The sequence below is a fragment of the Eretmochelys imbricata genome, chromosome 2 (genome assembly GCF_965152235.1).
Source record: "Eretmochelys imbricata isolate rEreImb1 chromosome 2, rEreImb1.hap1, whole genome shotgun sequence".
NCBI classification, from domain to species: domain Eukaryota; kingdom Metazoa; phylum Chordata; order Testudines; family Cheloniidae; genus Eretmochelys; species Eretmochelys imbricata.
Genome location: NC_135573.1, coordinates 231,776,614 through 231,800,186, shown reverse-complemented (window position 1 = coordinate 231,800,186; position 23,573 = coordinate 231,776,614). Strand labels below are relative to the sequence as shown.

The 23,573-nt window shown below is 37.6% G+C and overlaps 2 protein-coding genes across 4 annotated transcripts in view; both read left to right on the top strand.

Annotated features, from left to right (window-relative positions):
- LOC144261065 (nebulette-like) overlaps positions 1-4,011 on the top strand; it is an 89,439-nt gene extending 85,428 nt beyond the window's left edge. The window contains exons 19-21 of the mRNA XM_077810189.1: positions 101-193; positions 3,406-3,498; positions 3,898-4,011. Coding sequence (XP_077666315.1) covers positions 101-193; positions 3,406-3,498; positions 3,898-4,011 — 300 coding nt within the window. The remainder of the gene's footprint in view (positions 1-100; positions 194-3,405; positions 3,499-3,897) is intronic.
- The window catches only part of LOC144260728 (LIM zinc-binding domain-containing Nebulette), a 408,056-nt gene that overhangs the window by 357,924 nt on the left and 26,559 nt on the right, over positions 1-23,573 (top strand). For 2 of the 3 annotated variants that reach the window (XM_077809449.1, XM_077809448.1), the window contains exon 5: positions 10,383-10,554. In XM_077809449.1, the coding sequence (XP_077665575.1) occupies positions 10,383-10,554 (172 nt within the window). Of the gene's footprint in view, positions 1-10,382; positions 10,555-14,541; positions 14,635-23,573 lie in introns of all 3 variants that reach the window. The other variant, XM_077809447.1, reaches the window with a different exon arrangement.

Sequence of the window (23,573 nt, the reverse complement as noted above, 5' to 3'; positions counted from 1 at the left end):
CAAGGTTAGAACTTGGAAAATTGCCTCAGTCTTTTTTATGAGAACTGGTGCTTGCATTCATAAGTGGCTCATAATTATTTTTTTCTTTTTGTATATGAAGGTGTTTTATAAGAAGGGAGTAGGCTCTGGCACAGCAGTCAAAGAGACTCCTGAGATTGAACGAGTAAAGAAAAATCAGCAGAATATTAGTTCAGTAAGTGTTAGCAACATTATCTGTCCTTCCCCAGAGCAAAGAGTGGTCAATTTTTTTTTCATTTTGTTTATTATAAATATTACCTTTTCCTATCTTTCACCTTATTCAAATGCTACTCCATCCGATTTCCCAGATTTAAGGCTCTACATTAACATACTATCGGGGCTACACGACTCCAAAAGTAATGTTTAATTTGGATGTGTCATCACTAATGGGAAATAGATCTTTTTAAAATTAAATATATGATGACAGGATTTCATCTTTCAAAAAAACCCAAACACCTTAACCATATTCGCTATTGCTGACTTAGAATAAATTCCAGCTACAACCTGCAACTTAGAAAAATGTCTTATTAACGAAACATTTCTCTCCTTAAAAGTTGTTGCAAAGCTCATACCCTTTAGCTGGTTGTTTGGTATACTAAGCCAGAAGAGGCTTTGGGAGAAAACTGAGCATTTATGGCCTGTTGAAGACAAGTTGTACATGTGGAGCTGATGAGATTGGTCCTTTAAATGAGATTGTTTAGCTATGGCTGCTTGAGAATCTTAGGCATGCCAACCACCATTTGAAAGTCAGCTATCAAAATAGCAGCTTCTTAGAAACAGGATGTACTCTTCAGTTAGAAGTTTAAAAATGTGGTAATTTGGAGAAAGATTTGAGGTCAGCTATCACCAAATAAGAAAAGGCAAGTGTATCGTACATGTTTCAGAGTAGCAGCCATGTTAGTCTGTATTCACAAAAAGAAAAGGAGTATTTGTGGCACCTTAGAGACTAACCAATTTATTTGAGCATAAGCTTTCGTGAGCTACAGCTTATGCTCAAATAAATGTGTTTGTATCCTACATGTGTCTGTGCATTTTTGCACACTGACCGCTGGGCTCACTCTTAAAAATGTGGTCAATTACATGACATCTCTCGCAACTGAACACTTCTTTATGAAAAGCAAACTGTTGCAAGTAATAGTCATAGCAGGAGGTATGGTACTTTTTATATCTGCTTCTCATAGGAAATAGGGTATTTTTTAACATCTATTGTTCTAGAATTTCAGTCTTTACTGATCACAGGGTCAGCTGTTTACTGTGCCCTCCCCCCGTGGCCAGAGATCACTCTGCAGCACTCAGCTTCTGTTTCCCCTCTTGGTTCCTGTGACACCTCCCAGGGGTACCCTTGCTATCACCTGCCCCTAGCATGAGGAACCCTTGTCTGTGGCTGCTGTGGGTCAGCTCTCCAACTCCACCAGCCTCAGGCAACACAAGCACTCCCCTTTAGGCCTGGCAGGCCCAGCTGTCTCTCTGCAAGTAGTGGTAGGCACACTCCACCGTCTGCCTGGAATCTCCAACTCCATGTCCACTGGACATTCACAATATTCACAGATCTGCTGCCCCCAAAGAAGCAGTAAACATCAGCTTGCTAGGTTCACCTCAGATCACTGCTCTGCTTAACACATAGCACTTGAATCTGTGTATAGTGAAAACAAACAAAAGCTATTTAACAAAGAGAAGAGATTCAAACGATAGCAAGTAGAAATATTGGAAACAAATGGTTACATATAAAATCAAATCATAACATGCATTCTAGAACCTAGACTTATATAACTAGGTACTTTCATGTGATATTGAGCAAAGTTCACCCCAAAGTCCTTCCAGTGTTTTTCAGCCAGGCCTGGCCATGATCCTTCTTTCCTGAGACAAAACACACTGCCAGCTTGTCCCCTAGGTAAAGTGCACTGTATATCTCTTTGCAGCCCTGGTATATCAAAACAGTCCTTTCATCTGTATTAATAAACTGGACATTCTCCAGCTGTGTGTTACTTCCTTTAGATTTTGCAATCTCCTGTTGATTTTGCAGTCTTGATTAGCTGGTGGCTCAGTATGCAAATAGACTTACATCATGAGACACACAATACACAATGACCAGTCAGAGAGATAAGCATCTAATATACCCCTCCTAAACAGAACCTGTTCGAGGTATGTCACCTCCCTTAAACTTCAAGGCTTTAAGAACATAATTTTCAGTATAGATACATAAGTTCTTAAATGTTATCTGTACCTACATTTTACAAGGGTTACAATAACCAGTGAGCTATTGGCTGTCGGGAAAGACCTTACCTGACACCATAGGGTGAATTATTGCGCATACACTTGACCCAGGGCATCCCTGTAAAAAACTATGTCCCGCTGTGCCCTCTGCTAGTTGGCATAAAGAGGTTCCTTGGTCACAGTTCCTCAGTAACTCAAAAATACAACCCAAAATCATTTAAAACACTTCTCTTCTGGGGGGTCCAATTTATTCAACCCTCAGGGTACATGCTGGCCCTCAAAGCCCCACTTCAGGGTTTCTGTCTCTTATTCCTGAAGCTTGTTCCAAATTCAGCAGTCACTCCCAGGCTTTTCCTGGCTGGAGTTCAGCCTCCTGGATCTGACTTTTCAATTTCCCTGCTGTCATGGTCATCTCTGCAGGAGCCTTTCTCCCCTTCACTGCAGTTTCCTGCTGCCCTTAATAGGGGGTATCTGCGTCTTCCATCAGGCCCCACCCAGCCGTTAATGCTGCAAAGGTGGGCTGGAGCAATTCCTTCAGTAATTTGGGTTGGCTGTCCCCAAGCATCCAGCCCATCACCCTGTTATACTGATATAGTATGCAACACCAAATACTACATTACATAGAAATGTAAGAGCAGGTAGGCAATTTTCATTTATTTTTGGAAAATTTATATTTTCCTGTGACTTTTTTTTTCTTCATCACATCTCATCTAACTTTGATTTGTGTAGTTAAGATTCTGATGCAGGCCATTGGATGCTATCCTAACCAGCTAAGGCAGACTAGGGGGGATACGCTGGTTATTGTAGGGGATTCTATCACTTCCACCACCCTCAAGATGGCGCACCCCATGGAAAGCAGCCTTTAAATTAGCCAATGCCATGGGGTTCATCTTTCACACTGGACTTGGCCAAACAGCCCAGGGCTGCCACATGAGCCCTGTGCTGGGTTCTGTAAGATCTGATCCCACCCATGTGGACCAGGAATCCGAATGATTACTGTTTAGAAAAATAATAAATATGATTATTCTTTAAAATTTTGGAGTTCCAATCTGTAATATGGCTATGTAAGGTCTAATTGTGCATTACCCATAGGAGAAGGATTACAAAATGTTTGTTGGGCTTTTCTAGGTCTCCTTTAAGTTAGTAACTATTTTTTAAATATCCATTGTTCAGATAAAATACAAAGAAGAAATGAAGCATGCCACAGCAATTTCGGATCCCCCAGAAATAAGGAGAGTTAAGGAAAACCAGAAGAATATTAGCAATGTGCGACCCTTATTCATTACTTTCATTATACTGTATTTTCTCTGTTTTATTGAATGTCTTGGTTCTAAGTGAATAAATCCATGATGTTTGCATTAATTCTACTTTGTCAAAAAGACTATTTAACGATTTAACTATATAATCTTCTCTCAGTGTTGAGCTTTGATTAACGTTAATGGGAATTACCTACTCATATCAAAATAACATCATACACTTGATATGTGAATTTGAGAATTTGCAAAATGATCAGGATTAAGTACTATTTGGATAGAAGTGTGTGTTCATTGATTAATGATATTTTCTAGTAAATTGCTTTACATTATTCTTTAATTTCTATTAACAGAGCACAATACTTTTGTTACTTGGAGCTCTCTGTATAATTTCTAATACCCTGTTTACCAGGTTCAGTACAAAGAGCAGCGTTGCAAAGCTACACCGGTGACTGTCACCCCTGAGATGGAAAGAGTCAAGAAGAATCAAGAAATTGTCAGCTTGGGAAGTTGCTTTAATTTTTAATTTAATTTAATTTTTTCCCTCACATAATCAGCTGATCTATAGATTTCTACAAAACAATTAAGTGTGGACTCCAATTAATCCCTCCTTTGTCCCCCTTCCTCCCCCTCAAAAAGCTGCCCCAAACTGGTATCCAATGACAAAAAAGACCACCTCAAAATTCTACTGCTGGGCAGAAAGATGCTTAAAGCAGGGCATTTAGTTAGCATACTTCACCATCCTCACATTCCTGAAGCACTGTTTTCATCCTTTCTGATCTGCCTTCAAAGACAAGCTGGCCACCCTACTCAGCTGGACTCCCAAAGGGAGTGTGACGTAACGGAGCTGCTCATGCAGTGGGATTCCCACCCAGAGATTTTGAAGGTTAGAGCCAACTAAATCAAAGGTGACTGCAGCAAAGGCAATGAGGAAATGTGAGTGTGTTTGGCTCCAATTTCCCTCCATTTATACCATTAGCCAAAGTATCCATCCTCACCTTCTAGAAGTTAGCTGATTTCATAGATTCATAGATTTTAAGACCAGAAGGGACTGTTTTGATCCTCTGGTCTGACCTCCTGCATAACACAAGACAAAGAACCTCACACAGGTATTTCTGCATCAAGCCCATAACTTCTCTTTGATCTAGGGCATATCTTTTAGTCAGGCAACCAGTCTTCAGTTAAAGATTTCAAGTGACAGAAAATCCACCACATCCATATATAAATTGTTGTTATATATATGGTTAGTAGCTCTCTCTGTTAAAAATCTGTGCCTTATTTCTAGTCTGAATGTATTTAGCTTCATCTTCCAACCATTAGATCTTCTTATACTTTTTTCTACTAGATTAAAGAGCTGTCTGTTATCAGAAATATCTTCCCTGTGTGTAGGTACTTGTAGCCTATCATCAAGTCACTTCTAACCTTTTCTTGGATAAACTAAATAGATTTATCTTCTTTAGTCTCTTGCTATTATTTTTTGATTTCCAGACCTCTAATCATTCTTGTAGCACTTTTCTGAACCCTTTTCAGGTTTTCAACATCCTTTTTGAAGTGTGATCACCAGATATAGTATTCCAGTAATGGTTTTACTAATGCTGTATACAGAAGTAAACTGCCTTCCTAATCCAACTTGATTTCCCCCTGCTTATATATCTAAGGATCAATGCCATTTCATTATGGCATTGCTCTAGGTGCTCATGTTCAGCTGGTTATCTATCATGACCCCTATGTCATTTTTAGAATACCTGCTTTCCAATTTACAGCTCCCCCATCTGGAACACTCTTTGTTCCTAGATGTATGACCATGTATTTGGTTGTGTTAAAATGAACATTATTCAAATTAGATCTTACCAAATGATCCAGGTCAGTCTGTACAACTGACTTGTCCACATCATTGTTCACCATTCCACCATTTTGTGTGTAATATGCAGATTTAATCAGTAATGATTTTATATTTTCTTCCAGATCTTTGGTAATAAAAGTATTGAACAGCTTTGGGCCAAGAACAGGTTCCCTAAGGACCACAGTAGAAACATCCCCATTGGATGATGAATCCCCATTTACAATTATTTTTTGTGATTTCTCTGTTAATCGGTTTTTAATTCATTTAATATAGGCTACATTGATTTTGTATAGTGCTAATATTTTTTATCAGAATGTCATCTAGGACTAAATCACATACCTTACAGAAGTATAAGTATATTATATCAAAACAGTTACCTTTATCAACCAAATCTGTGATCTCATCAAAAAATAATAAGTTTGTTTGGCAAACCTGTTTTCTATAAATCCATGCTGATTGGCATTAATTATTCTACCAAGTTTTAATTCTTTACTGATTGTGTTGCACATCATCTTCACCATGATTTTGCCCAGGATTGATATCAGGCTAACTAGCCTATAGTTTCTCAGGTCACCCTGTTTGCCCCTTTTGCACATTGGTACAACACTGAACATGCATGAGTTTAATGCATTACCTTTAGATGTGTACTTACTTTAATTAAAAAAATGCAACATGCATTTAAATAGTCGTGTGATTTTGACAATTGATTTAAATTCTCTGTTCCCTTGTGCTCTCTGTCATACTCCCCTGTGTACTCCATAACCCCTGGATAATCAGCAATGGAAATAGTGAATACAATTTGGAACATGGATGTATCCTTTATGTGATCTATGGGTTCGTTGGTTTGGGTTTTTTTTATACAGTGGGTGCCATTAAAATCTTGACAATTACCACTTGCTCTAATTGAATGTTCTGCAGTATTTGTGGTATGCCCCATTCTAAGTGGAGGGAGTACCATAAATACGGTAAACTTTAGTATGGTAAATGCCAAGTTATTAATTGGTGTACAGAGTGTTTCTGTGTGTATGTACACACAAGTACATAAATAATAAAAATCCATAGGAAGAATTCAAGGTTATTTTTCAAGAATCAAGTTTTATAAGCCTTAATAAATTTCAAATGTAGTTTATCCTTTGATTTGTTTCCCGGATGATCTTTTAAATCATGTTTTAATGTAATGTAACATCATTTTATTGAAATTGTATATACCATTTTTATTATGTGAAATAATAGGTTCACTATAAAGGGCAGCCTGCCAAAGCTACTTCTGTGAGTGTCACTCCTGAGATGGAGAGAGTCAAGAAGAATCAAGACAATATCAGCTCGGCAAGTTGTTTGAATCTTTTTGCTGTTTATTTTCATAACAATGGTATGCTTTTCAATTTAGATTTGATGTGATAAATGCATCCCATTGCATCATTCGTTTGAAGGTGAATTCTTAATCTTTGAAAATATATACTGCACGTACCACCAGGGGCAACAAAATTACCCATGCTTCCCATAATTACTATTACACAAAACGTAAGTGGATATCTGGGGCAGTGCTATATAAGGAGAAAGTTGTCCTATGTCAATCTGAATTCTGTTTGAGTAATCTTAGTCTCTTGTTACCAAGCTTCAGAAGTAAACTTAGTCATAGAATCTCAGGGTTAGAAGGGACCTCAGGAGGTCATCTAGTCCAACCCCCTGCTCAAAGCAGGACCAGTCCCCAATTTTTGCCTTAGATCCCTAAATGGCCCCCACAAGGATTGAACTCACAATCCTGGGTTTAGCAGGCCAATGCTCAGACCACTGAGCTATCCGTTCCCCAAGGGTAAAGGAAAAAAAGAATGAGAATTCTAAACTCAGTGCAAGTTCAGCTTTTTGTGATTCAAACCATGTAAACTTGAACATGGGTTTCTGTTCCATGTTGCATTGTGTTGTGCTTTGTCCATATCAGAGATGACTGGTCCAAAAGGGATCCTATTGCCTTAATATCAATGAGTAAGGCTGTATATTTGTCTTGAATTTCATGATTCATTATGTTCAAGTTTTTTTGTTTCTGTTTTTAACTGGCCATTAACTTTTTTATCATTATGAAGCTTTTTAAGTGTTTGAGAGAACAGATGAATGAGTAAACATTTGAATAAACTTTAGATGAGGCTATTAGAGAGCAGGGAATTAGCCAAAGTGGCATAGAGACAGAAACAACCAGTCAGGCAACTTGCAGGGAACAAGGCAACAAGCACCAGAACACAAGGGGTGAAATCCTGGCCCCAAAGACATCAGTGGCAGAACTCTAATTAACTTCACGGATGTCAGGATTTCATCTAGAGCAGGTATTGGACAAGAGGTGATAGTAAAGAACATCCTAAAACTTAAATAGTGTTTATCGGAGAAAGAGTAAAGGAGGTTGGGTCTGTCAGAGAGACTACGTAAGAGGCAAAGGAACAATAACTGTTGATCCAAGTGTCCACAAGATGCCCTTAAAATGTAAGAACAAATGTAATTTAGATACCTGGTTCTGAGATATTTAATTTCTTTATCACAAAAATGTACTCGTGAGTTTTAATTATTTTTATCATTATTCCTGCAAACTAAGATATTTTTACAAAGACTTCCCCAAAATTGCCTTGTTAAATGCTCGGCCATACTAATGAGCAGTGGCTCAGAGATGTAATGAAATGCACTGGCAGTAATTATATGATGCAAGATAAATATGTTGGTATCAAGAAAGACAGTTACACTTCAAATTTTTATTGTATACTGTTAAAGCACATTTATTTAAAAAAACCATGGCGTAATAAATCTTTAGAGACTATGCTGTAGTTTATACTGTGGATTGCTCAAGGATTATTAAACAGACATAAAAACTAAATTCATTCATCTGCTGAATAGTTGGGCTTATATTTTATTATCCTCTCAGTATAAAAGCATATTATAATAGATTTGTACACATGCTTTGAGAGGAGATACCTTTGAGTGTAAGTGCATGGATATATCTAACATGATATATATTTGCATGCAATCTGCATGTTATGGTTCAGAAATGAAGACTAAGATGAGTGTGTCCATTAGTGAAAGTACTCCAGTCTACTGGAATGACACAGAAGTCTATGCTAATTGACTCCCTCTTTCCAACTAGAAACAGTTACATTTGCTGTATTAAAAACTTGACAATTGCTATTTGCAAGTAATTAATGTTACTGTGGTATCCCTGGCATTCAGTATGCTATGTATATAGAATACCACAGCAATATTAATTAGGCACAAGGTAACATTGTAGATAGTAATGGCGACTGATGCACACGCAACACATAGGGCATAAATGCTCATTCTCTAAATGTACCAAGATGATCCTCAGATGTGTTGCAGCCATTTTGCACCTGCACTTCTGGCAAAGTCTGGGCATAGAACTGGCATATGCAGCCCCGAGAGGATCTCCTGAATATAAGGGGATCAGTTCTCTGGTTCTTACACCATGCTCTATCCCTGCTGGAGGAAAGATATAGGAATTATCTCGGGAAGATCTGGTAGTTCAGTCTCCATATTCAGTTCTGAGCACAAACGCTAATACTTTTAAGAGAGCCAGTTATGATGGTATTTTTTGTAATGTTCACTTTGACTAGTAAGAAGTTAGTCATGACCTATTTCACATATGCCACTGAACAGTCAAGAAGTTTGACTTTCAGGCACTACTGACTTTTTGAATGAGTGGCCAATGAAATGAATGTGTCCATTTGCCATTTCAAGTACCCTGCTCTATCTGCAGGCTAGATTTAAAAAACAAACAAACAACAGCTGTGAAAGAGGAGGGAATGGAAAAAGTATAAAATGATTTGGAAATGCCATTATTGTGAGGCTTCATATTTGCTGTGTCTTTCAATGTAAATGAATGCTTCATGCGTACTGTCGTTGCTGTTTTGCAGGTCAAGTACAGCAGTGATCAGAAGCAGATGAAAGGTAGACCTAGTGTGATTCTTGACACACCTGAGCTAAGGCATGTCAGAAAAACACAAAACAACATCTCAATGGTAGGGTACATTCTTCAAATAACTAGACTATACTAAGGAATGACACTTGATTGTACATTGGCGTTTACCCGTCATTAATCTAGGTAACTAATTAAACACTGTACTAAAGTATGGAAACTGTTTTCTCTTATGCCATTCAAGGGAGAGAGGGGTTGCTAACTGCATATGAATGTAATGAATATTGTCAAAATACTAATAAATGGCTTTCTAACAGTTGATTGTCTGGCTTTTAAAAAAAAAAATTCAGGCTGTTCCTCACTGTTTGAGCATCCCACAGTTTGACTGGATTAGGTGACACACACCACTTTGTGCCTGTGCATGTTCCTGGATTGTGTGTGACTTGAGTCTTGAAATTAATTGTGTTGAGTGTGTGTGTGTGTGTATGTGTGTTACATATTAAAAACATCACTGATTAATAGTCTTTTTAAAAAATAAAATAATGCATAATCGGGGATACTGCCTTTATAACACTTACTCATATCAGTTTTGTTCCAAGGGTTGGTATGTAATATTTTTTCTACTCTTCTGTCCCTTTTTGGAAAGCAGGCTGCATAGGAACAGCTTAATTGCCCATAATTTCTATCTTTATACAACCAACTGGTGCTTAACAAGAAAAGTCAGAGGAGGGAGTATATCTTTTATATAAAATTGTGCATGTCAGCAAAATTCCTAATGAATTAAATTACTTTTTAAAAGATCCTTAAGAACTCTGTCCTAATATCACAGGGATGTTTGCATGGTTAGATATATCAGTCAGCATCATTGCGTGAAGACGCTCAGGAGCTTGAGTTAATGCATGATGGAAAGAGTAGTGCTGTTTTTTTTTTAAATGGTAACAAGTATGTAATGAAAGCATATCAAGGAGATGGACTGGACCACCAGTCAGGTCTTTTCCATCTCTTGTTTCTATGATATTATTATGGTGCAAAAATCAAGGAATAAAATTGCTCATTATGAAATAGTGCTTGTTAATTTTAGCGTAATTCAGATGGGTTAATATCAGTCACTGCTGGGGGTAAAAACATTCCTATTCTTTTCCAGGTGAAATATCATGAAGATTTTGAGAAGACAAAGGGCAGAGGTTTTACACCCGTGGTGGATGATCCTGTGACAGAACGAGTGAGAAAAAACACCCAGGTTGTGAGTGATGCTGCATATAAGGGAGTGCATCCACATATAGTTGAAATGGATAGAAGACCCGGAATAATTGTTGGTAAGTTGTTAAATAATGTTGCTGTCCAGAGATCTGTGTGAAGATAAAAGGCTCTGCTTCTCCTCCTTATAACCAAGAAAAATATCCCCTTTTTTCATTTTACTTGCCTCCCATTGTGATGATGGTGTTAAATATCATTAGCTTACCTTATTAGTCACTATACACTCTTCCTCAATTCATTATTTTGTGAGTTTTTTTTCTTTTAAATTAAAATTAAGGGTCAGAATTGGGGTTTCAGAGAATAATTGTCAGGCAGAATGGGTAATTGTAATCAACCTTATCAGCTTCAAAGTAATGAGAACATTAAGTAATCAAATGTTAAAATGAAAAACTAGATACTAGCTTTATAAAGCCATAAGAAGAGGAAAATTGCAAAGTAATATAAAAGGTATTCTAATCACTACATCTAACTACAAAGAGTAAATTATTATATTTGAGACTTTATCATATTTAATGCAAATAAATAATCCAGTAGAAAACTGCTATTGACGGTCTGCTGTAGGTTAGCCCTGAGAGAATTCAGCTTCACCCTTGGAATGCATGGGGAGGCAGTCATTTGTTTTAAGGTATAAATTCTATTTTTTTATTTAGAAGTAGAACCACCTCTCCTATGAATTCAAATAGTAATCAATGCTTTCATTCCTAGTCTGCATTTTCCAGTGTGAAACTTGTACTGAAGTATCAGTACAATGGCAGCTTCTAATTAAATCATTAATATTATGCAAAAAGAAAAGGAGTACTTGTCGCACCTTAGAGACTAAAGTGAGCTGTAGCTCACAAAAGCTTATGCTCAAATAAATTGGTTAGTCTCTAAGGTGCCACAAGTACTCCTTTTCTTTTTGTGAATACCGACTAACATGGCTGCTACTCTGAAACCTATTAATATTATGAAGATCTGAAACAGTAAGGTATTTCTAGAAGCTGGGGGGATATGTTCTCATTTGCTACCTAACTTTGTAAGATGCTATAAACAGTCAATGCAGTTTTTCTTTAACTTGAACATTGATGTAACTGGCATCACTGTTCAAGAGAGATCTAGGGCTACAGTGTTCTTCAGTTTGAATAAATGTGTATCCCTCTAACGCAATGGTTCTCCAAGATTTAAATTCTGCAGATCAGTTCATAAGGAAAGGACCCCCTTCATCAATCACCTTCCCTCCCTACCTATAATGTCTTGGGAATGCTGCATAAGAGTGGTACACTTGGTCCTAGCATTTTGCACTGTTCTGACAACATCTCATTCTCTGGCTTGCCAGTAGCTCTTCAGGTAGGCCACAGCTCAAGAACAGCTGCTCTAAAGGATTGTTCAGGTTAAGGCCATAAGTGGTCAGAGAGAAGGAAGTGGACACAGTAGCTCTCTGGGCCATAACATTTTGAAGTCTTAAGTTCAGCTGGGCTCTCTGAATTTTCATATCAACTAATATTTGCTCAAACTGAAAAAAGAAAATCTAAATCCTAAAAGTTAGCAAAAATGTAATGAGAAAGGGGAAGAGAACCTTGCTTTATTCATTTTTCTCTTTCTGGTTATCCTATTTTCTCATCTGCTCTGCCTGGCACAAATACAGGCCACAAGAATCCCCAAGATGTTCATTCTAGAGACTTCTTTACCTAATAACAAGGGTAATTTATGATAGAATTGAATGGAGACTAAGAAGACATGGCCTTCTATCACAGAGAATTTTATAACGGGGAGTGACAGAGCTCTACTCAGTGGAAGATAGCTTTCCAGACTGTGAAGGCCTTGCACATCCTGGTACTAGGGCAACACAACCTAGTCAGAGGAATCATTGACCTGCCATGGAGACCCCAAAGCCAGAACAACCACCTGACTTCCAAACCTAGAAGCAAGGTAGTCAGCTAGGAGTAGAAGAGCTCACTCATACGTGTGGTTCAAAACATCTTATTCAGCACACGTTTTAAAACCCAGCCAGTGCTGCATTGTAAGCTTTATTTTTGTTTTGTGTATGTGTAATTCACTTATGCAACCATGAGTATGACAGAAGGGCTCAGTGGCATGTACTCCAGTCACTCATAACTGAGCTCATCTCTCAGAACATAAACTTCCCCGCTTATAAATAACTTATTGTGAAAAAGTTAGCACTTCTGTACAATTTGTCAAGTAGAAGTCCTTTAATAAAAGAAAAAATAAAGAAACACATCTTTTTTTTCAAAAAGTGAAAGCAAAAAACAACAATTATTTAACAGAAATAGCCCATGACAAACTTGAGAGCTTTACATTTACTAATATTTCAGTTAATGTCTTTTTCAAGTGACCTGCAATCATATAGACTCGCTTAAACAGAATCAAAGAACTCCTTCTTCAGGGGATGTCCTTGGCACCTGGAAAAGATTGCAGGGTCAAAGAAGATACCAGCCATGACTCTCTTTAAGTTAACCCTAACTGATAAATGTTCATTCAGGTAGGGAGTAACACTTCCTTATTAGAACCAATTTGGTGGGCTCTCTAAGTGTAATCAGTGGGGCCCTAACAACTTTTTCCAGTGCCTGAACAATGCCAAAATTAACAACTCTGCTCTAGAAAATGGAATTTTATGTTACGCATAATAGGACAGTCCAAAACCATTGAAATAAATGGGCTATTTCACAGCCCCAGCCACCAAATTCTGATCTGTCTATGGACTGGGAAGTAAAGGGGGTCTTTGCAGCTCATATAGGTAAACACCCAACAACAATATTTTCAGTTGGAAAGAGGCCACAATGAAGCTGAAGTGCCCCAGCTGATGAAGTGAGTTGCAAGGTTCTTGTTCTATATACATTGTTGCAGACTACACAGGAGCACAAAATCAATGTAATAATTAAATGGTTTGTATACTGAAGTCCTTACGTAGTTTTCATGTTTTTTATTTAGAAATGCACAGTAAAGTGTGAAAAATAGGGGACTCACCAATTCACTTCCTCCTTCAAGCCTGTTTGTGCTTTACATAGATGTTCAAATTGTCATTGCTAGGGCTAAATGACCGTACATTGGCTTTCCATTCATCTTGTCTGCAGGAGCTAGTACTACGCTAGAACGCAAGGCTGTAGCAGATAACATGTAGCGCACACAATGAAATCCAGCCCCAGGCTGTGGACCTTGTTTTTTTGGCTGTGCCTGCTCTTGCTGTGACACCAGTTGCAGGGATCTGGCATAAGCAATCCAATAAAACACTTGGGATGCCACATATTTGGGGTCCCCAGGGACTGCTTCACCCACCGACTTATAAATTAGCCTGATTCCACTCCCCAACAGCAACAGGGCCAAATTCATTTAATCTCATCCAGCATATTGGGATCCACTAGATCCTGCAGATGGCTTGTCTAGCAAGAAGACATGAATGAATGAATGTACAATTTGCCTTTTTCTCTGTTATCTGATAGATCCATGTTTTACTTGGTCACACTTAGTATCAAGATTTGATTTTTGAAATGATTAGTAGATTCGATAAGCATGTTACAGCCACAAGCAGTACATTTTACAGATTGGGGTAAGCCTATTGACAGAAGGTTTTATAGATGGTTATATATACATGATTATAAGCAACCTTTTGATCTGTGGAACTCTATAACTATTGAGTAGTCATTTAGTAAAACAGCTTTTAATCATTTTAATCTTTCATACATTGTTTATAAATGAAGTCTTCATATAAAATGTAACCTTTTAATCTGTAGACCTCTATTCTAAGCTATCCAATAAAGGGTGGTGAACTGCAAAGTTTGTAATGATTTCTGTATAGAATTCTGAGGAAAAGCCTTATGGTTATAATTGTTACTAAATTAATAAGTTGTGGTCCAGCAGTGCTTTGGGATAATATGGGGTAAGATGTGGCCTGTGCCCTAAGAAACAAATGCTTTCTTGTCTAGGAATGTCTAGATCTTTCCATTAATGTCTAGATCAAGGCAATCCCTGTCATTTTAAAACTTCTTGTTCTCATGCTTTTATTTCCTTCACTTCTTGTCTGTCTTATCATTTCTTTCTTTTGGGAAAAGACCTCAAAGTCTGGCGCACAGATCCTGGCTCCATCTTCGACATTGATCCTCTGGAAGACAGTATTCAGTCTAGGAGTCTGCGTATACTTTCTGGTATTGCTTCTATCTTGAGTTTTCCCCAAATCCGCTTTTTAATGAAGCTGTTGTATCAATTTTTCAGGTCAATATGACAGCCATATGTTGTATTTTTTCATTTTATAACCATTCTACTTTTAAAATGAGTGTATTAAAGGAAATTATAACTATATTCTCACACACAACTAAGAAACAGTGAAGGCATTTATCTTAAACTAGAATTACTGTTTTCAGTTACAGTTAAAACCATAGTAAGTCCAATAGTAGTGAAGTCTCTTGTCCTGATTTCCAGATAACTGGATTTCACTAAAACTTCAAAGATACAGGAGGATTTGATTCATAAAATAAATTTCATGGTCTTGTGCAGTTTTTGTTTATGGGTTACAATGTATTATATTTGCTTGCACCCGTCATTTGTTTATTTACAGAAGCACCTGCAATGTGCTTTATGCTTTCCAAACATTCAAGAAAGGCCAGTCTCTGCTCTTAGGTAGCGCACAATCTGAGGATAGACAGATAAGTAGACAGAGGTTAGGGGAAAGGGGAAAAAACAGGCAACAAATATTATGGCCTGAGTTCCATTATTGCCTTGTTTTCTACTAGTGGTAGGGGCTTAAAGAGCGTTTTGAATTTGATTAAAAAGTATTTCCACTCACCTTAATAAAGAAAGCAGGGGAGGTCAAGAGTGTGTTTTTGTTTGTTTCTTTTTTTTAAAAGAAGAACTTAAGCTGATTTGCAGACAGTTTATTAACAATAATTCACATTTAGTGACGGAAAACAACTGGCAGTTTTGCCATTGACTTCAGCAGGACTGGGATTTCACCCTTGGTCTTTTGAGCTCTTAAGCTTGGAATTCTTTAAATATTAAAAATGTATTTAAAATAGATTCTTCCAAGTGTAAAACTGGTTAAAATTATCTTTCTTTGCTATTTTTATGCTTTTATTTTTTCAAAATACTTAACCATAAAGATCCTAAAACACCATATTAGAGGCTAAGGAGACCTAATCTAAAGCCCATTACAGCCACTGGAAACATTCCAGTTGTCTTTAGTAGGCTTTGAGTCAGGTCCTAGTAGCTGGCCAGATTTCTTGTTTGAATCCAAACCAGTTTTACAATGCAGTTTACCAGGAGACTATCGATGAAGTATAAGCACATTTTATAAGCATCCTCGACATTTTCATAAGCTTCCTTCATGCCCTACAGCCACACTATTTGAAATCTTTAAATTTCTTCTTTAAAAATATACATAAAATTAAAATACAGTGGTGACTACTGACGTGTCAGGATGCTAAACTCCTAATCTATACAGTGAGCTAGACTATATTTATCTTGCTGTGAAAAAAAAAGATGGCCATTTTAGCGGACACTTCTGTTTCCAAATTGATGTTGTATGAAAATTACAAAAGAAAATGTGTTATTAGGCAGAGAGACTATAAGGCAAGTTAAAGGCTAGAACAAAATTATCTTGACTGAGTTATAAATCCCAGAAAATCATTTTTTTTTATGGGAAACATTTATGGAAACTTAATTATAGTAATAGAAATAATCATCATGTCAGCTGATCACATATGAGTTATAGAGAATAAAGGCAAATGCAGCCACCTTTTGTTGCATTCACTACCCTAGTAAAAAATAGAAATTTTGGTTAGAAATTATTTATCTCACCAAATTTCTTGCTCTCTTTCACATCAATCTTCCTCAAAGTTTTCCACATTTGGGGGGAAAAAACTGATATTTCCAAACAGTACTTTCTCCACCCTCTCTCCTTCCATCTGGGGCTAAGTAATTAAAGGACTGAAAATCAATATAAATTGTCTAGAATCACTTGTATATTGAGTCTATAAAAAGAATAGCATTTAATTTACAGATGGGTCACTCACTTTCATGTGTGAGGCTTTGCAGACTTCTCAAGCAATTTTATGGAGTTTGTGCTTGAATAAGTTTGAATATCAGGCCTTTTCCCTTGTGATTTAAAGCCATGTTTTTTTCCAACAATGATCCAATTTAAAAGCAAATGCACCCGTTTTTTTTTTAATCTGAGAGACTTTTGTATATATCAGGGGTGGAATAATGCCTTTATTTTTCAATTGCAGCTTTTTTCCATCTTTCTTCTCTGCTCCATTTTTCAGCCTGTTTTTTGCTAGGATCTCTGCACCTGGGCCTCCTTTCTGCACCTTCTTTGTACCATTTGAGGCAGGATACAAACCAGTCAAGTCCTAGTCAAACTTTTTTGAACCAGTGATGTTCCAAATGAATGTGCAAATGAAGAAAGTTCACCTTCAAGCTGTTGTTACATAAATCATTTGCTGTGTTGTTTGTTTTGTTCTGTTTTGCTCTTCTGTCAGCTAACTGTTTACTGCAGTATTCTTTTCCCCTTTGTAGAAAAAGCAAGGCGTTATAATAAACAGCATTTCCATTCCACCAGTACTTTTGGCATGAGTTTGGGAGATGAAAAGTCAGATGGTTCTGAGACAAACCCTAGCCTTTCTTACTGCAGTGAGTTAACAAGGCCATCTGATGAAGGAGGTATCCATGGAGTCCCACTTTTCCCCCCACTAATAACATTGTCACACTGTGTTCAAATCTCACAGGCCAATATTAACTGAATGAACCTTATTTATGCATAAAACATTAGACCCGTGTGAGCTTTTGAAATACTTGCACTGAACTTGGTCCATGGGGAGGCACAAGAAGCTTTTCAAGCTTCCATACCTATTTGCATGCCATCTTTCTATTCCCCACCTCATCACCTTTGGGAATTGAACTGTAATAATCTGAAAGCTTGAGTAACTGCCATTTGCCATAATGAAATGAAGACTCCTTTTGTTCTAACAAAACTCACCAAACTGGTTTTCTCTCTTTTTGAATAATGGGAGTGCACAGTGTAAATGAGAAAATATGCAACTTAACTAAGCAGCTTGAACCTACTTGTGATTTCCAATGAGCAAATCAGCCTTATATTAACAGTTGAGGGTCTTAGTGACCGGATCTCACCATTACCATAGTAAATATCTGTATGTGGTAGGCTTTTTTTTGATACCATGAAAGGAAAAGAAGAAAGACTGAGACCTTTCTTAGATAAGAAACCTTTCCTGGGCTCTCATATGCTATAGATCTGAAAATAAGATATTCAGAAACTACATTTAGAAACTAGGATTGTAATCTGATATTTTTCTACTGTACAGTTTTGTATCAGAATATTGTGCAAAAGTTGTTTTCATTAGTACAAACTCATACCACAAATATAAATACCTTTGCTGATGGATCATATGGTATACAGGGTTGTAAAATAAATAGAAGATCTCTGAGAATGATTTTTTGGATCTTTAAAAAGTTTAATGTGAATTGTCTGTACCTAGTGTCACTTTCTGTTCTATTCTCAATTTGCCATATGAAAAGACTTGCTTATCAGAACATACTGATACCTTGGCTTCGTGCTTTGCCAGCAATTTTGCCTTTTTGAGGAAATATACATAACTTTGTTCAGAGAAGGTACTTTCTTGTTGTTTGCATGGAATTCTACCACAAAATAAGTGTGAAATGTATATTCTTCCATTTGCTCACTTTCTGTCAACATTAGATATAGGCCAGAAGCAAAATACTGGTTCTTGAACTTTGAGAATTTTGGATCATGATCCAAATTTTGTGGGTCAGACCCATCTCCAATTAAACTGCAGTGTGTATTAGACTCTATTTGTGCATTTTAAAAGTTTAAAAACAATATGTTCTAGAATTTAAAAAATTGTAGAATGGTAGAGACAGCCAATATTAACTTTGAAAAATATGGGCATTAAAAAATGAAAGTTGTTTTAAATATCTTTTAAAACTGTTATAGGATGTTAATATAGAGGTACTGCCACCAATTCATAATTTAGGATTCTTTGTTTTAATTTAGTATTAGAAGGGTACCAGCATTTTAATTGTAAACTGCAGAAGGCACACTTAGAGCCTGACACCTTTTAGTGCAGTACATTACAGTATTGTTGTCATAGTGCCTAGAGCTCTCAACTAAGATCAAAGCCCTATTATGCTAGGGGCTGTACGTATACGTAGTAAGTGATAGTCCTGCCCACAATAGCTAGACAAGGCAGACTAAGGATGGGAGAAGGAAAATAGTGTTATCTCCTATGTTCAGATGGGGGACTGGGGCTCAGAGAGATAAGTTGACTTGTCTGAGGTCACACAGGAAGTCAGTGAAAACTGGGAACTGAGCCCTTATCTCCTGAATCTCAGGCTGAGAATAGTAAGTAGGGTGTGTATCTTATTGGTTGCTTTGCTATTAACATTCTTTGTTTCTGTGTCTATTTCAAAATTCATTGTTATCATAGAATCATAGAAATATAGGACTTAAATGGATCTTGATAGGTCATCAGTCCTCTGCACTGAGTCAGGACTAAATATTATCTAGACCATCCCTGACAGGTGTTTGTCTAACCTGTTCTTAAAAACCTCCAATGACTGAGATTCTTATAACCACCTGATGTTATTTGTTCCAGTGCTTTACTACCTTTACAGTTAGGAAGTTTTTCCTAACGTCTAAATCTCCTTTGCTGCAATTTAAGGACATTACTACTTTCCTATCCTCAGTGGCTAAGGAGAATGATTTGTCACCCTCCTCTTTATAACAACCTTTTACATCCTTAAAGACTGTTATCATGTCCCCCTTCAGTCTTCTCTTCTGGTGACTAACCAAACCCAATTTCTTCAGTCTTAGAATAGAAGTCATGGAATATCAGGATCATTTAGTCCAACCCCCTGCTCAAAGCAGGACCAATTCCCAATTTTTGCCCCAGATCCCTAAATGGCCCCTTCACAGATTGAACTCATAACCCTGGGTTTAGCAGGCCAATGCTCAAACCACTGAGCTATCCCTCCCGTTTCCTCATAGGTCATGTTTTCTATACCTGTAATCATTTTTGTTGCTTTCCCCTGGACTTTCTCCAATTTGTCCATAGCTTTCTTGAAGTGTTATGCCCAGAACTGGACACAATTCTTCAATTTAAGTCTTTTGCAACAATATTGCATTATTGACTCATATTTAGCTGGTGATTCACTATTACCCCCCATATCCTTTTCTGCAGTACTTCTTCCTATGCAGTCATTTCCCATTTTGTATTGGTGCAATTTATTATTTGTGCCTAAGTGTAATAATTTGCTTTTGTCCATATTGCATTTCAAGCTGTTTATTTCAGACCATTTCTTCAGTTTGTCAAGATCATTTTGAATTCTAATTCTGTCCTTCAAAGCACTTACAACCCCTTCCAGTTTGGTATCATCTGCAAACTTTATAAGTGTACTCTCTATGCCATTATCCAAACCGTTTATGAAGATATTGACTAGACCCAGACCCAGAACAGATTCCTGCTGGACCCCACTCAGTATGCCCTTCCTGCTTGATTGTGAACCATTGATAACTACTCTCTGAAGTATGCTTTTCCAACCAGTGATGTGCCCACTTTGTTAGTTAATCTAGGCTGTATTTCTCTACTTTGCTTATGAAAAGGTCATGTAAGACAGTATCAGAAGTCTTACTAACGTCGAGCTATATTACGTCTTCGGCTTCCCTCCATCCACTAGGCTTGTTACCCTGTCAAAGAAACATATTAGGTTGGTTTGACATGATTTTGTTCTTGAAAAATCCACATTGACTGTTACTTATCACCTTATCATCATCTAGGTGCTTACAAATTGATTATTTTTCCTTCATTATCTTTCTGGGTACCAAAGTTAAGCTGACTGGTCTGCAATTCCCTTGGTTGTCCTTATTCCCGTTTTTTAATAGATACATATTTGCCCTTTGTGTAGTCCTCTGGGATCTCTCCCATCCTCCAGGAGTTCTCAGAGATAATCACTAATGGCTCACAGATCTGTTGAGCTAGGATGAGGGGACAGGACTCGATGAGGATGTGTTGAGAAGGACCCTGTTAAGATCAATGTATTGTAGTAAGGTATTTTTACCCCTTTTGACCTGAGTGGTTAGCCAGTATTCAGGATCTTTCAGATTGTTTCCATTTGGGGGATACACCGATGCCTGAGGCAGGTATTTCTTTGATGCAGTCCTGTTTGTTTTCAAAGAATGTATATAAAATTCTGTGTCCCTGAACAGAGTATGAAACAAACAATAGGAGACAGTGTCTTTTTTCACTGTTCCAAGCCTCTTTCCACCCAACAGCTGACTCCTTAATTTTTTTTCTCAAAATCATGCTATGAAAGCTTCCTTGCTGCCTTCTCTGGTGTTTCTTCCCCTTCTCCGTCACACACATGGCTCCATCAAACAACACCCAGTCCCATGCATTTACATTCAGACCCCAGGGAAGACTCCTCTGACCACAAGATTGAACTCCTCCAGGCTTGCATGTGGTCTGTGTTTTGAGTAGCGGCTCTTATTGTTTCATCTATCTATACCACACAGGAGCTTAATTGCTTTTTTATGTTTGTCCTGCATGAAGGGCTGCTGTTACACCCACTAACTTCAATGAGGTTTCACTCAACCCCTAGCGTAACAATATGTTGGGTTTATACAGTCTGAAATTAAAAATCAGTGTTAAAAGAAAAAATAATTTGTCAGAGTCAAAGAAACCTTTCTACCCAGTCCTGACCTTCCTGCCGCCTCCTTCATATAGTGATTCTCCAGGACATCTTTGCTTGGAAATCTTAGAGGGATGCCAGGAGCTCCACTCTTCTTGCCAATTACAATCCAAATATTTATTGAACTGCTTGATAGCTTTCCCTTAAGGGGCATTGGGAACTTCCCTTTTCTTAAGGGATGGAGAGTGCAGGGGCCATTCGGCTTCCCTTGCTATCGTCAGCTCACATTTTCCTCTTCAGTGTGCTGAGAAGTAGTGCTAAGTGAATTACCGCTACTTTTCTCATTATTGTGGTTACTGTGGATATCAGTTGTCTTCACTAGTATATGACATGTCTTTTAGATTTGGTTTTAAGGCTGTTATATTTGTCTGGTTTCTTTGTCACAGAACCAGGCATGTTGCAGCTTTTGTGCAGGCATCTTTAAACTGTGGCTCAATCTCAGGGAGGGATGAATTCAGTAATTCCACAAGACAATGATGCATGTAGATGGACTGCCGAGGTTTGGCCAAAAATGCTCGAGATCTCTCTACAAGGGAAGAGCATGCTGGCTTGTGGTCTGAGCCAGCATTCTGTATCTGGGTGGGCAGGAGACTACGTAGTTGGTAATATTTTCAGGAATATCTAAGTGACATGGATGCTTCAGGCCCATTTTCAAAAGTGATTTAGTCTCCTAAATCACTTTCAGAAATGGGACTTAAGCACCTGTGTCACTTAGGGGCTTCCAGAAATGTTACTTTGTGGCCATGAATTAGAGTAGATTCAAAGAGTGGCCTGTGGTCGGGAGTGGCCTAATTGGTTGCAGCCACCATTTGCTGCAAGAACTGCATGGCATCTGTATACCACTCTGTCAACATATAAGGGCTGTAAAGCCTGTAAATGAACAGCAAGCTGCCAAGGGAGAATTCTCCCTACATCACCCTCTTTTGTAAGCCTGGGCATAAGGGGGTGGCGCTGAGGTAATCAGGAATTGGAGTAGCCATAATGCTCTCACTCCAGCACGTAGGCACCTGGGACAGTAACTTACATTTCAGCAACTACAACAGCCCAGAATATGAGCAGAACAAAGATGCCTTCAAACTACATTTGGCTCCTCTCTCTGTAGCACAGAATCTGGTTTTATGTTTCTTCCCCTAACTGTTCCATTAATTATTGTTTTATTTATTAATCTCACACAAAAACTTGGTAAGATTAAGTTAAAGTTGCAGGCATGTGTCAGTGATTTGTGTGTGTATTTCCCTTTAAAACCATTAGTTATAGTAAACAAAGTATAACATATCCAGGAAATTCTGAGTTGGATTAAAATTACAAGTAATCTAAACCTTTTAGAGTATGGAAGTTCAGAGTTGAGATAGGGAGACTACAGCTGCCTTCACTTATGAGATTCTCCCCCCACCCCCAGCACCTGGAACAAATTATGCATTAGAATAAATTATTATTAAAAAAATAATCCAGGCTCTTTCATGATGGGCCAGAAAGTGACCATAGAAGCCCATGTGATAGTATTACAAAGTGCTAATATACTCAGCTATCAGAAGACGTACAGTTTTAGTCATGGTGGTGCTACTACCATGATATTCCCATTATTTTGATCACTTCCATTTTGTATCACCCATTTGTGCCACTGAGCTTGAAATTGGAGAATCTGCTGCTCTTGTGTTTCAAATTAGAAAATCCAAACCCCCACCATAGGAAGAGTTAAATAGTCATGATTCACTGCTACTATCTCTCTTTCAGTTCTTGTTTCATTCAGTAGTTTGGGCATCCACATTTTGTTTTCTTTATAGTTCAGAGAGTCTTTTCCTTAAGGTTCTTCCTCCTCTATTGTAGTTATCTTTTATGGAAGTTTCCTTCCATCTTGTTTTGATTCCGAAATGTTTTCATTTCACTTTCCAATATTCTTTTGCGTCTTTCAGTTTTAATTTTAATTATCTTCCAATTTACTATATCTCAGTGGGGCTTTCATTTCAGCTCTCGTTTTGTTCTGATGTACTGTCTTTTCTTATTTAAATCAGCAGGATTTTTTTTAAAACTTTACCCAGTTTTGTTTTGATTCTGAAGATTCTTCTGTAAAATGATCTTAGTTGCCATCTGGTATTGGATTCATTTAATTCATATCATAATGCCACTATATAAATCCATGGTATGCCCACTCCTTGAATACTGCATGCAGTTCTGGTCACCGCATCTCAAAAAAGATATTAGAATCGGAAAAAGTACAGAGAATGACAATAAAAATGATTAGGGTTATGGAAGAGCTTCCATATGAGGAAAGATATTTGCCCTGTTCTATTCATTCTCTCTGAAGCATCTGGCACTGGTCACTGTTGGAAGACAGGATACTGGGATCAATGGACCATTGGTCTGAACC